The 14,581-nt window shown below is 33.2% G+C and overlaps 2 protein-coding genes across 2 annotated transcripts in view; one reads left to right on the plus strand and one right to left on the minus strand.

Annotated features, from left to right (window-relative positions):
• Window positions 1–1,066, plus strand: part of LOC132759390 (uncharacterized) — a 114,192-nt gene extending 113,126 nt beyond the window's left edge. Inside the window, exon 7 of the mRNA XM_060751157.1 lies at window positions 586–1,066. Within this exon, the coding sequence (XP_060607140.1) occupies window positions 586–1,066 (481 nt within the window). The remainder of the gene's footprint in view (window positions 1–585) is intronic.
• Window positions 1,067–11,898: 10,832 nt separating this feature from the next.
• On the minus strand, window positions 11,899–14,146 carry LOC132759394 (kelch-like protein 24). The gene has a single exon (XM_060751161.1). It carries the CDS (start codon window positions 14,067–14,069, stop codon window positions 12,282–12,284), a length of 1,788 nt encoding a protein of 595 aa, XP_060607144.1. The 5' UTR covers window positions 14,070–14,146; the 3' UTR covers window positions 11,899–12,281.
• Window positions 14,147–14,581: the final 435 nt, after the last annotated feature.

Raw genomic sequence — 14,581 nt, forward strand, 5'->3', positions numbered from 1 at the left:
TATAAGTAAAATAAAAGCTGACCTGATGTGTGCAATATCAAATGATTTGATGTCTGTGATAAATGAAGACGACAAAACACGCAACTATAGAACTGGGACAGATTACGAGAGCAATAGTTCATTGTTTAACATACAGAAAATGTTCATGTCGTGTTTACAAGAAATGCCTGAAAGTGAAAATATTCAATTATGTTTACAAGATTTCTTCATTGACGCGAACAATGTGCACAGTAATCAGTTACAACGTTTGGTAAAACAAAATAAAAACAACATAAAATCACTTTATATAAATACCAATGACCATACTTCTAGCAGTTCATGCGACATTATAGATTTATTCTCTCTCACAGATCTAAATCATATACAGAAACTATACTATTGTAATTACACGTGGGAGGAGGCTGAGATAAGTCGGATAATGTTTCCCAGTTTACAGGCCGTATCTTTATTGTGTGGTAATTGGACAAATGATGAAGAAAATCTGAGTGAAAACTTGGCGCGATTACAAAACTTGCAATATTTAGATATTGTCGACTTCACGTTATCTCACAAAATACTGGAAACAATTTTCAATTTTTTTTCCAGTCAAAAATCAATGAAAGAATTAACATTATGGAGGTTAGACTGTAACGAGCATGGCGACCATGATTGTAAGAGATGGAACATGGATTTGTCTAAACATTCAACTCTATCAAAGTTACGCTTGCAGGGGTTACCTTGGCGGCTACAAATAAATATGACAACACCGTCATTAGTTAATGTTACGTTGTGGGGAATCAATCTAGATGAAAGTTCATTGTTACTGTCACGTGATATGTTGAATATTAAACGTGTGGAGTTGGGAGAGATAGAAATGTCTGGAGGAAGTTTACAGAACTTTATTACCGTGCTGGAAAATATTCCGCATTCAGTTACAGTAAAGATGACCCACATTAAACCGGAGACTGAATATGAACGTGTTAAAGAAAATATCCGGAGTTCACCAACTTTTCAGGTGATACAAGAAGTGGAAGGCATTTTGGGGCCGACATTTGAGTTCAAAACAATTAAACCAAGCAAGGAATAGACAAGGAAAAACACTGTTAAAATACTGAAGAGATTACTTCAGTTAATTTAAATGAACAAATGAGCCACGCCATGACAAAACCAACATAATGCATTTGCGACCAGCATGGATCCAGACCAGCCTGCGCATCCGCACAGTCTGATCAGGATCCATGCTGTTCGCTTACCAACTCTATTACAAGTAGAGAAACTGATAGTGAACAGCATGGATCCTGATCAAACTGTGTGGATGCGCAGGCTTATCTGGATCCATGCTGGTCACAAACGTACTATGTTGGTTTTGTCGTGACGCGGCTCAAATCAATTCAAATATATACACTTAGAAACAAAATGGCGATTCTTCAAACTAATCTTTTATTACCATGTACATGTACTTCGTTTTCAATAATAAGTAAAGTGACAGTTCTTTAAAATTAAAAAATATATACTTTTCAATGATGTTGGAAAATGTTGGAAATATTTTACAGGTAAGTGATTTTATATTGAATGTTTTTATTACTTTACTATGCATGCATATGACATAACTGAAATTGATTATTTACAGTGAACAATTAATACTCATATATTTACTTCTACTTGAATTTATAATCAATCAATTTCTTAATACTTTCCATGATTTTTTATTCCAGAAATTCAATTTTTACTGTTTATTCAGAATAAATAATTTTAAAACAAAGGATGTATATACATACGTGAACACGGTTTATTTTTTAACTCTACATTATTTCTTATACTTGATGTTGTTTAGTTTTGTTAATTTGAAAAATTAGTTTGTTTTTCATTTCTTATTTCTGAAAAGGATTTTATTTTTTTGTTATTTTTTTTTTTAAATAATAATGTGCCTCCTTTAAAGATTAATAACATAAATATTATAAAAATAGATTGCTTGCCTTTCTGTCAACCAGTATAGACCTTGTGTCTAAATAGACAAGGTCCTTGTGGGTGGGGATAGGTCATAGGTTATCTACATATGTACTGTATAAAGTAAAACAAAAAATGTTTGATATTTTACATGAACTATTTTCCAGACGACTTCGGTTATGTTTGTTGAAAATATAGCTCGAGGGTTTAAATTGACCAAGCCCTTGGGTCATAATTTTTTCTTATAAGTATAAAGTGAATATTCCAAATGTCATATTTTCTAAAACAGTTCAGGCCAAAGCTTAGGTATTTGCATGAAACATATTCTTATGTGTACCTTTAACAAGTTCGTTCAAAATATAGCGCTGAGGTCTATATTAACCCCAACCGTAGGTGAAAGATTTTTCTGAGATGTATATAGATAACATTTTAGATGTATCCTTCTTTAATACCATACCTTAGATATTTGTACTGATGTATACTATAGCGGACATCTACCAAGTTTGTTCAATCATTAAAAAGCCCTTGTATTAAAGTTGGACCCGCAGAAGGGACTCATGGATTGTGTGTATTATATGTATAATTACTATGTTTTAAAAATCTCTTCAATTCACAAGGGCTAGAGCTTTCCCTGGTCCCGGATGGATCATAGATAGTTATTTCCTTGCATACAAGAAAAAAATCATTATTAGTTCTGTTAAGATGTGTTTATCAATCAAAGGTTGAACTGTATATTTGTACATAATTTTTAATGTACTGTTTATTGTTTTATGTGCTAGTCGGGGTTGATTTTTTTTTCGACTCAAGAATATACAAATGTTTATAGTTATCTATAAGTTCTTACCATTTTTTTTTTGCATTTGAGTTACTGTGTATCTCATTTTCAAAGACGTATATGTGTATACATGTATATAATTGATATTCAATGTTCAAAAATACATGTATATTACCAGTGTATATGTAATAAAGAAAATTACATACATTCATGAACACAATAAGCATACATCCAGAAGGATGGGATATTGTCATGTTATTATAAACCGTCATTGTATAATTAATGTTTCAAGAGTATCTTTTTATTATCAGATTTGTCTATGTATTTATTGAATTAATGCACAGTTTGATATTTGGTTTTCTATTCTTTGGTATTGTATTTAGTTTCAGTCTTCTTATTTCTAGTTTAGATAGAACACAACTGAACGCAATTCATTGACTTATTTGTAATTTGTTACAAGAATAATGCCAAGTAATATATTCATTACATCCATGTAAGACATATAAAAGCTGTAAATAATTTTGAATTATCGCTTTCTTTTGCGTTTCATTTTGAAATTTCTAACATATCAAAAATATTGTAAAGAAATAAAACTACTGTGTTATACAAATAAATATAGTGTTACATTTTCTGTTACAACAATGTTACATCTTTGTAAGCCTGCTTATTCCGATTTTAATGATTTAAAGCAAACAAATTATCAATAAAATATTTTCAAAGATATCATATTGTAACGAACTCCTATAAATGACCCATTTGTGCCCTGCGTATTTCTATTTACATTCGTCTTCAGCAGAGAAAACAATTCTAAGAGATTTAGACATAAATTAAATTGCTATGTTTTATTTTGATAAATGCATGTACATAAATGACAACTTGTATCTTCTATGTTTTAGTTCACCTGAGTGCATTATACTCGTGGTGAGCTCTTGGGATCGTTGGATGACCGTTGTCCATTGTTTTACAATTATACAATTACTTTAAATGATTTCACGTCAGTAATCTTCTGATCAAATTTGGCGAGCTTTCCCTTGAATATTGCTTGAATTTTAAAGATCTTCAAACGCTTATCAAATAGTAATAACTATTTTAATTTCTGGGTCACAGAAGCTATCACAGAACTGCAAACTTTAAAAAAAAAAGTCCACTACAAAACGGCAATGACTAGAGCTTAAGAAACTGTATTTGTTTGTGTTTTTTATTTTTATTTTTTTTAATAAATTGTTCTATTGAAACTTCAAATCATGCTCTGGGGTTAAAATGACCCCGTTTTAGGGGGAACATCTTTAAGTTATTCTCCCCTTATGGTCAATGCAACTTATAGAGCTCACGGATTTTATTTGTGACATTGTCTAGTTAAACTCAAATTAAGTTTACAAATAGCAATGAATTTCAGTTAAGCGAAAAGGGGACATCATTGCCCTCTTGTTACTTTTAGATATTTTTTTTTGCATACATGATTATATTTTCCTTTGTACTATTTTTATAATTTACACAGACAATGAGTTTGGTATTAAGAACGTATTCAATATAGCACTCATTCTCTAGAAATGCAATCTTATCAGTATTTATACCTTCACACAATTGAATCTGTATCTAAAATATGTGTTTGTTCTGTCGGCTGGCGAACCGTCATTCTTTTTCCCGGCCATCTCTCAAAAATATAGGAGGTGTCAACTTTATGTTTGGTTAAATCTCATAGCCTTTAGTGTTTATGATTAATTGCTCATTGTACTTCTTACTTGAGCATAACTCAAAAAGTATTGGACGCATGACCATAAAACGTAGACGATTAACACATGTCTTTGGGGAATAGTGCACTGCTGAAGATCCATATCTCTGTATTGCTTGATTTTGCAGTAATTGCCCTTAATAAGCTACTTTGTAAACTTAATAAAGGTCCTCGGCATAACTAGAAAAAGTTATTTGTGTTTTCTATTTAAAAATCTACAGTTTAGTTGATCTCAATAAAGAACATTACTGGATTTTACATTCTACTTGAAACGACTTTGGTAGACATATCTTATTGGAGTGTATGCAGTGTCTTAATTTTGTAGTTATTGCACTTTGTAGTAGTTTAGACTACATTTTGAGTAAACCAGCTTTTAAGTCCATATGATGTTTGAACAACAAACGTCAAACAAGATTTTTGTATTAGGAGAGAGGCTGTTGTGAAACTTTTTTGAAAAATTGATATTTTATTGACAAAATGTTTTTTTGTTTTCAAATAGTGTGGTTAATATACAATCATCTAATACTTACAATATATAGGTGTATTTATGCATTTTCCATAGCTTAATATTGAAATTTCATATTATACACATTTTTCAAGCTTTAGAAAAGATTAGAATTAATATTTTACTGTATAAGATATTATTTAGCAAAGGGAGATACATTGTAATATATAAAGGTACATTTTGTTATATACATTTTAATTATTGTACTGTAAGTGTTGTTTGAAAGTATGATATGTTTACAGACATTTATCTTTTTATGGATTGATATTCAATGCCTACATTATATTATTGTCCATATGTTTAATCGAATTAAAATTGTGAAACAAATTGATGTGTTAGTTATCGTATACACAAATGTACGTTAATCAGTTTCGCTGCAACGAAACTTTGAGGTATCTAGCTGTACACACTTATCTTTGATAAGTGTCCTACTGGGGGAAATAATCATAATGTGCAATAGTACTTGTAAGTCACGGAAGTAAAGAGCACATAATATCGACCTGTAAAAGTTTCTTCATAAACTACAGAAGGGTGTTCGTATTTTGCAGATGCAGAATTATTGTGAACACACATCGTTTAGGCGGCTTTATTATGGAGTTACAATAATATAAACCATAATAACAGGGAAATAAACCTTTTGATTATGTTGTCTAGAAAGAAATAAAAAAAACTAGATGCATTATAAAAGCATAGGTAAAAAAACAAAACAAGCTGACCGCATTACAAAATGTCCTAGATATAACATCTTAACCAAACAAGATTGGTTCATAATCAAAGAACCTTTATGTTAAAGAGCAACAAGCTGGATACGTTATACGTAAACGTACCAAAATATAGCGATTAAAACAAACAATATGGCGGTATTATAAAGAACCTAGAAAATAAGGAATTAAGGTGGATGGCCGCATTATGAAAGAAGCCTAGATATAAGAACTACTCAGGTTGGTTGCATTAGAAATAACCTACATTTAACAACAAAAACAAACAACTTTGCTACATTGTAAAACCAAAACACGCTTGCCGCTTTATAAAATGACGTAAATATAACAACCAAAACAAACAAATTTGCTACATTGTTAAACCAAAAAACGCTTGCCACTTTATGAAAGGGCGTGAATATAATAACCAAAACAAAAAAGATGGCCGCATTATAAAAGCACCTAGGTATTAGAACGAAAGTAACTTGATGGCATTAACAAATCCCTAGGTATCTGAACCAAAGTAAGCTGACAGCATTAAGAAAGTCCCTAGGTATTAGAAGCAAAACAAGCTGGTCGCATTATGAAAGAGCTTAGAAATAAGAACCAACTTACCAAACTATGAAAGAACCTTGATGTGACCAAAACAAAAGCTGGCCGCATTATGAAAGAGCCTAAGTGCTGGCCAAATTATGAAAGGACCTTTAAACAAGCCAGCTGGCCGAATTATGAAAGGATACAAACACAACGAGCTGATCACATTATGAACTAACCTAAATAAAGCAACAAGAACAAATAATAATGCTGCACTATGAAAAAAACTTAAGTTTAATAAACAAAACGAGCTGGTCGTATTTTGGAAGTTAACTAGATATAATTTCGAAACCGGAAAATGACCGCAAAATGAAAATTCTGTACTTGGCTATTTTGAATCGAAGAAAAGCTTGAATCTATTCTATGCCCTCACGATTTATTTCCCTTTATTACTGGATATATACATAAACGTTCTGACCACAGAGTGAAAGTATTTGAATCGAAGAAAAACTTGAATCTATTCTATGCACTCACGATTTATTTCCCTTTATTACTGGATATATACATACACGTTCTGACCACAGAGTGAGAGTATTTGAATCGAAGAAAAGCTTGAATCTATTCTATGCCCTCACGATTTAATTCCCTTTATTACTGGATATATACATACACGTTCTGGCCACAGAGTGAAAGTATTTTGAATCGAAGAAATGCTTTAATCTATTCTATGCCCTCACGATTTATTTCTCTTTATTACTGAATATATACATACACGTTCTGACCATAGAGTGAAAGTATTTGAATCGAAGAAAAGCTTGAATCTATTCTATACCCTCACGATTTATTTCCCTTTATTACTGGATATATACATACACGTTCTGACCACAGAGTGAAAGTATTTGAATCGAAGAAAAGCTTGAATCTATTCTATGCCCTCACGATTTATTTCCCTTTATTACTGGATATATACATACACGTTCTGGCCACAGAGTGAAAGTATTTTGCATCGAAGAAATGCTTGAATCTATTCTATGCCCTCACGATTTATTTCTCTTTATTACTGAATATATACATACACGTTCTGACCATAGAGTGAAAGTATTTGAATCGAAGAAAAGCTTGAATCTATTCTATGCCCTCACGATTTATTTCCCTTTATTACTGGATATATACATACACGTTCTGACCACAGAGTGAAAGTATTTAAATCGAAGAAAAGCTTGAATCAATTCTATGCCCTCACGATTTATTTCCCTTTATTACTGGAGATATACATACACGTTCTGACCACAAAGTATAGTACTGGAATCGAGGGAAAGCTTGAATCTATTCTATGCCCTCAAGATGTATTCCCCTTCATTATTGGAGATATACATACACGTACTAACCGCAAATTGAAAGTACTAGAATCGAGGAAAAGCTTGCATCTTTTTTATATCCTCAAGATTGATACCCCTATATTACTGGAGATATGCATACATGTTCTGACAGCAAAGTGAAAGTACTAGAATCGAGGAAAAGCTTGAATCTATTCTATGTCCTCAAGATTTGTACCACTTTATTACTGGAGATATACATACACGTTCTGACAGCAAAGTGAAAGTACTTGAATCAAAGGAAAGCTTGAATCTATTTTATATCCTCATGATTTATTCCCCTTTATAACTGGAGATATACATGCAAGCTATGACCGCATAGTTTAAGTATTTGAATCAAAGAAAAGTTTGAATCTATTTTATGTCCTCAAGGTTTATTCCCCTTTATTACTGGAGATATGCATACACGCCATATGCACGCAATTTTACATAATACGTTTATAAACGTGTACTCTCAACATAAACAACACTTAATCTCGTAATTAGAACATATTCTGTATGGGATACAAGAAAAGGCGATGATATGGCTTGCTTAATAACATTAAACAATTTAATGCGACTTGACAACACTAAATGACTTAAAAATATTACTTAAATTTGATTATTAGAACATGTTGCTTATTTTCGATACATATTTATAATCGATAATTGTTTGTTTTTATACCCCCAAAAACGAAGTTTGGGGGGGTATATAGGAGTCACTCGGTGGTCGGTCGGTTGGTCGGTCGGTTGGTCGGTCGGTCGGTCGGTCCAGACGTCCGTTGCATTTTCCTTATCCGGGGCATAACTTGAAGACTAATGGTTGGAATTCAATATAACTACCTACAATGGTCAAGCACATTAAGAGAAAGTGCAGTGCACAAGAACCATAACTCTATCTTGACTTATTACAGAGTTATTGCCCTTTGTAATTTTTTCTTGTCCGGGGCATAACTTGAAAACTACTGGTTGGAATTCAAAACAACTTCAAACAATTGTCAAACACAATAAGGGGAAGTTCAGTGTTCAAGAACTATAACTCTATCTAAAGTAATTACAGAGTAATTGCCCTTTGTTGCTTTTCCAATGCTTTTTTTTGTCCGGACCATAACTTGAAGACTAATAGTTTCAATTTAATATAACTACATACAATGGTCAAGCACATTGAGAGGAAGTGCAGTGCACAAGAACCATAACTCTATCTTGACTAATTACAGAGTAATTGCCCTTTGTTACTTTTTCTTGTCCGGGGCATAACTTGAAAACAACTGGTTGGAATTCAAAACAACTTCATACAATTGTCAAAAACAATAGGGGAAAGTGCAGTGCACAAGAACCATAACACTATCTAAAGCAATTACAGAGTTATTGCCCTTTGTTACTTTTCCATTGATTTTTTTGTCCGGACCATAACTTGAAGACTAAAGGTTGGAATTCAATATTACTTTATACAATGGTCAAGCACAATAAGAGGAAGTGCAGTGCTCAAAAACTATAACTCTATCTTCAGTATTGATAGAGTTATTGCCCTTTGTTCCTTTTCTTTGTCTTTCTGGACTTATTACAGAGTAATTCAATTAAACTTCATCAATGGCCAACCACATTGAAAGGAAATGCAACATATAAGAACCATAACTATCTTTAATTGCCCACAACCATAACTCTATATTTCAATTCTTTTACAAGGTATTCTGTTACTAGTAACATCCTCATTTCCGAAGCAGTTTTGTGGGGGTATTAATCACATTTAGTTATAGTTCTATTTTTTTTTTTTATTTTAATAATGCCATTGTATAGCACACGCCTCACCTAGCTGGTATCCCCATGCCAGACGTTATTTCTATCATGGGTAAAACTAACGGAAACACCAGTCTGATATGCAAAAACCCGTCTAATGAGTTGCGTGCTATTCAACGGCGTTATTTTACACCGTGTGTATCCAGTAACGTCGGAATGTTAAAATAACGCACGATTCGTGCAATAAGTAACGCAGAATTGTGCAATAAATGGCAGATACCTGATAGGATTTCCAATGCGGTAAGTAAAGTGGCCAATATATTTTTTATTTAACCGAACTGAAAAAAAAAATAGCCGCATACGGGTGCGAAGTCCCTCATCAAAATAATTTCCACGAAATTGTTCATTTTAAGATCATTCGTGAAAATGATGGCTTGACCACCGTTTTGAGCGATATTTTGGCTTTTGTCGTCTCTTATAAGTACAACAATGCATATTTCACATTATAGTTTCGATTTTCGGTAGGCAAATGACATGAACTAAGCTTCTGGTGATAAAGAAAATTGAAATAAGCTGATAAAATGTGATTCAAGTCGTTTTATGAGGTAACGCCGATGAACGGAATTGTGCTTCGCATTAACGCCGGAAAATGTGATTTTTTTCATATATGGTACAGAATTAATACACATTATTAACGCCTTTAATCGGCGGATATAATAAAGTTATTTTCGACCTAGTCAATGTATTTTCTTCGTAACTTAATAAATGTATTATAATTACATAATTAGATAATTAGGTGTTTTAGAGAATTTTAAAAATGAACCACATTAAAATGAAATCATTGTTTCGTATACAAGAATGGAACTGCATGCCGTTTTGTGAGACATAGAGGATATTTGTTTGTTTTGTATGTAAGATTGAAATATAATTTCACTGAGTGAACACCAGATACAATATTTTCACGAGTGGCGTAGCCACGAGTGAAAATATAATAGCTGGTGTTCACGAATGAAATATATTTCAAACTTATATGTAAAACAAATAAATTTTCTTTTTATTTCATGCTTTTTAAGTGAATTTAAGTATTTTTTACTGATTTTGCCGCGTAACGTCGCGATTTCTCCTTTGTGACGTCATCACATCATGACGTCACATCATCAATTTTGAAATATAGTTCTGTTAATTTTTTTCTAATTTTGTTACATTTTTAACATGATGTATGGTGACATCGACTTTCTTTTCCCGGAGAAGCAAAATTTACGTATGACAGCATTTATTTCTGCCTGTTATTCTATTTAGTTTAACTTTCTTTTCATCCGCATTCAGATATAGTCCGGCTACAGTGAAAATTATATTTTATAAATTTCACTAGTGGTTTATCAGAATATAATCATCTGATATATTACAATAAAATACTGGAAAGCATGAAATAAGTTGTTGTATGAAACTAGCTACGGTTGTAATGACATAATTTTTTATGGAAAATTATTTTATTCGGGTAAAGAATTTCAACTATGATGGAATATGGTATAATATGCATAAAAATATCTTAACTTGTCTAATGTTTTCGGCTCAGATCGGAATATCCGTCTCCCGGTGGCTCCCCATAGGCGCAACTCGATAAGCCTAGTTACCGTCCAAAGGGCGGGTCCCCTCGGGCCGTATATTCCGATCCAAATGACTTATAAATATAATTAATCTTATAGAACACGTGGTATCATAAAACCATTCGTATGGAACCCTTGGTATCATATAAATTGTGGTATCATAGAACCCAAGGTTTCATTGAACCTGTTATATCATAGTATCCGTGGTATCATTGAGCCTGTGGTATCATTGACCCTGTGTAGTATCATTTAACACTTTATATCACAGAACCCGTGATATTGTAGAACTCGCAGTACCATTAAACCTACCGTATGATATCCTAGAAACCGCGGTGTTAAAGAACCCGAAGTATAATAACAAAGAAGTATACAGAACAAGTGTATGATCATCTAAATTAACGCTTAAATAAAACGCAATTCATTTTTAATGTTTGATATAAATCCAAAATAAAGAAACAATGTAAAGTAAGATATTATTAACAATCGCCAAATAAAAATATGTACCAATATGTCTGCAAATTTCTCAGAATTTTACATTTAAAGGCAGCATGCCTTCATATTTATGTAAATTTTCGTGAAAAATGTTTTTAAAAAGTAAAATACTGTCACGTCAACAAAAACGCATTTTAAACATTGCAAACGGCACATAAAAACTTTTTTTTAAAAAACATACAAAAAATAGATCAAAACACAAAAAAAGCTTCCAATACTAGATGTGTAGTCGCACAGTTGAAGTATGGTGATAAAAACTGCAAATTCAATTGCATATGACATGCAAATTAATTTTTGAATTGTGAATATTTTTTTTTACTTTTCATGGCATTTTATTACATTTTTCTTAAGGTTAATTTTCTTGAATAGTTTTGCCCACCTGGGGACATGCAGCTTTAAACAAATGTAATGAAATAAAGCGAAATTAAACATCTATAAAATATTGTTTAGTTTATTTTTTTTAAAAATCATGTATTTGTGACATACTATTTGATTTTAAGTTTTTAACTCGTGTATATCATTGAATATGCCAGTATGTATGCATGAGTTATCTGTCCAATAATATTTTCAAAAGAAAACAATTAATGTTTTAAAATAAGGAGTTTCATTTGAGAACTTTTTGAAATATAAACTAAGATCAAAAAATAAATCAAGCAAAAATATGTTGTTTTATACATGTTACGAACTCGTAATAAGACACCGATTTCCACTGCATTTTATAGACACTTTTATTTATAAATCATTCTGACTGTATTGCGGTTTTTATAAACTCTTTCATTTTAACCACTGCTATTTTAGCTTGACTGTGTTGCGGATTTGATAAATTCTTTCATTTTTAAATCATTCTTCTATTTCAACTGGACTGTGTTGCATTTCATCTGCACACTGTTGCGGTTTTTATAGACACTTTCATTTTTAAATCAGCTAGACTGTGTTGCGGTCGGGTTAGACACCTTTCCAGAATCAAATTTGATGTCATATTTAAGAAACTTTTTATGAAGAATCAGTTTTAGGCCCGCAAAGTTCGCACGTGATGGAACATTTTTCCTTGCAATAGTGCACGATTTTTCCGTGTCTGGGTTAAATGTAAATATATCTCTAAAGACTTCTGCACCGCATTCCCCGCCGATTAAAAGGATATTCCCTTTGTGGTGTATAGCTCCAAATCGCCTGCGATTGAAATGTTTTATTCTCGCGACCGGTTTGCTAGCGCCATCTTCGGTTAGTCCAAGAATGTTTCCATCTGTGCAGACGACAAATACCCGTTTATCACAAACGACAGCTCGACTTAGTTTACAAGCATAAGGCAAGTCCTCAACACGGAAACAAGTTTTCAAACGAGTATCAAAACACTGGACAATGTTTGTTTCTTTTTCATCTGCTAGCAGACCACCGAATATAAATATCTTTTCTTTACTAACAGCTGCTGTCGTTGATCGTACAGCAGTTACAAGATCCCCAGTGTGTGACCATGTGTGGGAGCTAATTGCGTATTCACCAATATCAGAAAGCGTTCTGCTTGATTCTTCTTTTTGATTGTCGTCATAGCCTCCAAGAACAAAGAGGGATTCACCTAATGCAACCATTGCGTGTCGTCTGCGCCCCTGAATCATGTTTGTGCAGCGTACCCACTCATTGGTCTCGGATCGAAATTGGAGTAACGAATCGAGTTTCTGGGATCCACCTGACACGAAAATATCGTTCCCAAAAACGCATGCAGAAAACTCGCGACCTAATTTCCATGGCAATGACATTAGTTGGAACCAAGTTTTTCGCGCAAAACTATAGGCAAGAACATCTGCCACCCTCTCATTAGAAGCGTTATATCCGCCAATTACTACAAGAACTTCCTCCATGTTGGCATACCTCCTAAACGTGACACGAGGAGAGTTAAAATCCGGTCTTCTTGATGGTAACATCTGGTAACTAATTGCCTCTCGTACGATATCGCGACACTTTTGATTGTTGACGACAAGTTCCATCGGTTCTACTTCGTGCAAGAGATATTCGGAACTTAAAAGTGGCAATCGGAGATGCTCGAACAGTTTCGACGTATGTTCCTCTCGTTTTTCCGGATCAAATCGATACCACCGGAAAACAGAATCGCAAACAATTTCTTCATTTGTAACTTGTAAGTCATCGTCGTTGATTATTTCAAACATTTCTTCTGCGTCCAAGACATTAAAGTCTTCAGTTTGACACACATCTGTAAAGTTTTCAAGGATCACATACCAAGCTTTCTTGGCCAGTTCTTTACACTCGTGCGTTTTAGCCAATCTCCACGCACCTATACAGTTTTCAGTGGCCACGTGACCAATCAGAAACTCCTCGCATTTTTTATGCAGAACTTTGATTTGAAACAGAGTCGACGCGCGCAGTAAATCCTCTGCATTCTCCGTACAAATGTTTAGTTTTCCAGAGTAAATGAAATCAAGAATATCAACAAAAGTAGAACTTTCAATCTCTTGCAGGTGAACAACGCCGTCGTAGCATTCTCTCATTCCCGACAGAAACATAGCATCAAAATACTGTGAAACGGAAGCAAGAACTACTTTATGGCAGCGGAAGGATTTGTTCTGTACTATGACCTCAACATCGCTATGTCTTCCGGCGAAGTACATTTCCTCTAAAGCATCGAAAACCAGCGTGGATACCTTCAAGCGCAGTGGTTCTACTGGAGACTCCACTATTGCCGGCTCATTTTCCATGTCCTGAAATTAAATTAATTTAAAAATTATACGATTGCAACATTAAGATATTAATACACGACAGGATTAATCTTAGCATTATTAATTTCAGGGCCGGTTATCACTTTCCGATCCGTCTATGACGTGTATTTATGTCTTTAACACACATGGTAGTCCTAATAGAAGCATTTTTTCAAAAATAACTTTGATATTAAAATTTCTTTCGTTGAAATTCCTGTCTGTATATTGATATTGTAATGTACAGTAACCAAACTAAGACTTTGCTTCGATACACAGAGCGTAGCCAATCAAATCCCTGTGCGGAGTTTGTACAGTAACTTAGAACTGCAGAGTTGCTTCTTTTAGATCTATATGTACATGTATACAAAGTCCACCATAATCAAGAAGCACGCTATTTTTTAACGGAATGAAACTGTAGCATTTATTTCTTTTCTTTAAATTTCAATAAAACTTCGTTTGTACAAAGTGATCATGACAATATCATGCGATTCATGCTTAAAACCTACTTTCTC

This window comes from Ruditapes philippinarum, unplaced genomic scaffold (assembly GCF_026571515.1).
Source record: "Ruditapes philippinarum isolate M1 unplaced genomic scaffold, ASM2657151v2 ctg3430_1_1_1_1, whole genome shotgun sequence".
NCBI classification, from domain to species: Eukaryota; Metazoa; Mollusca; class Bivalvia; order Venerida; family Veneridae; genus Ruditapes; species Ruditapes philippinarum.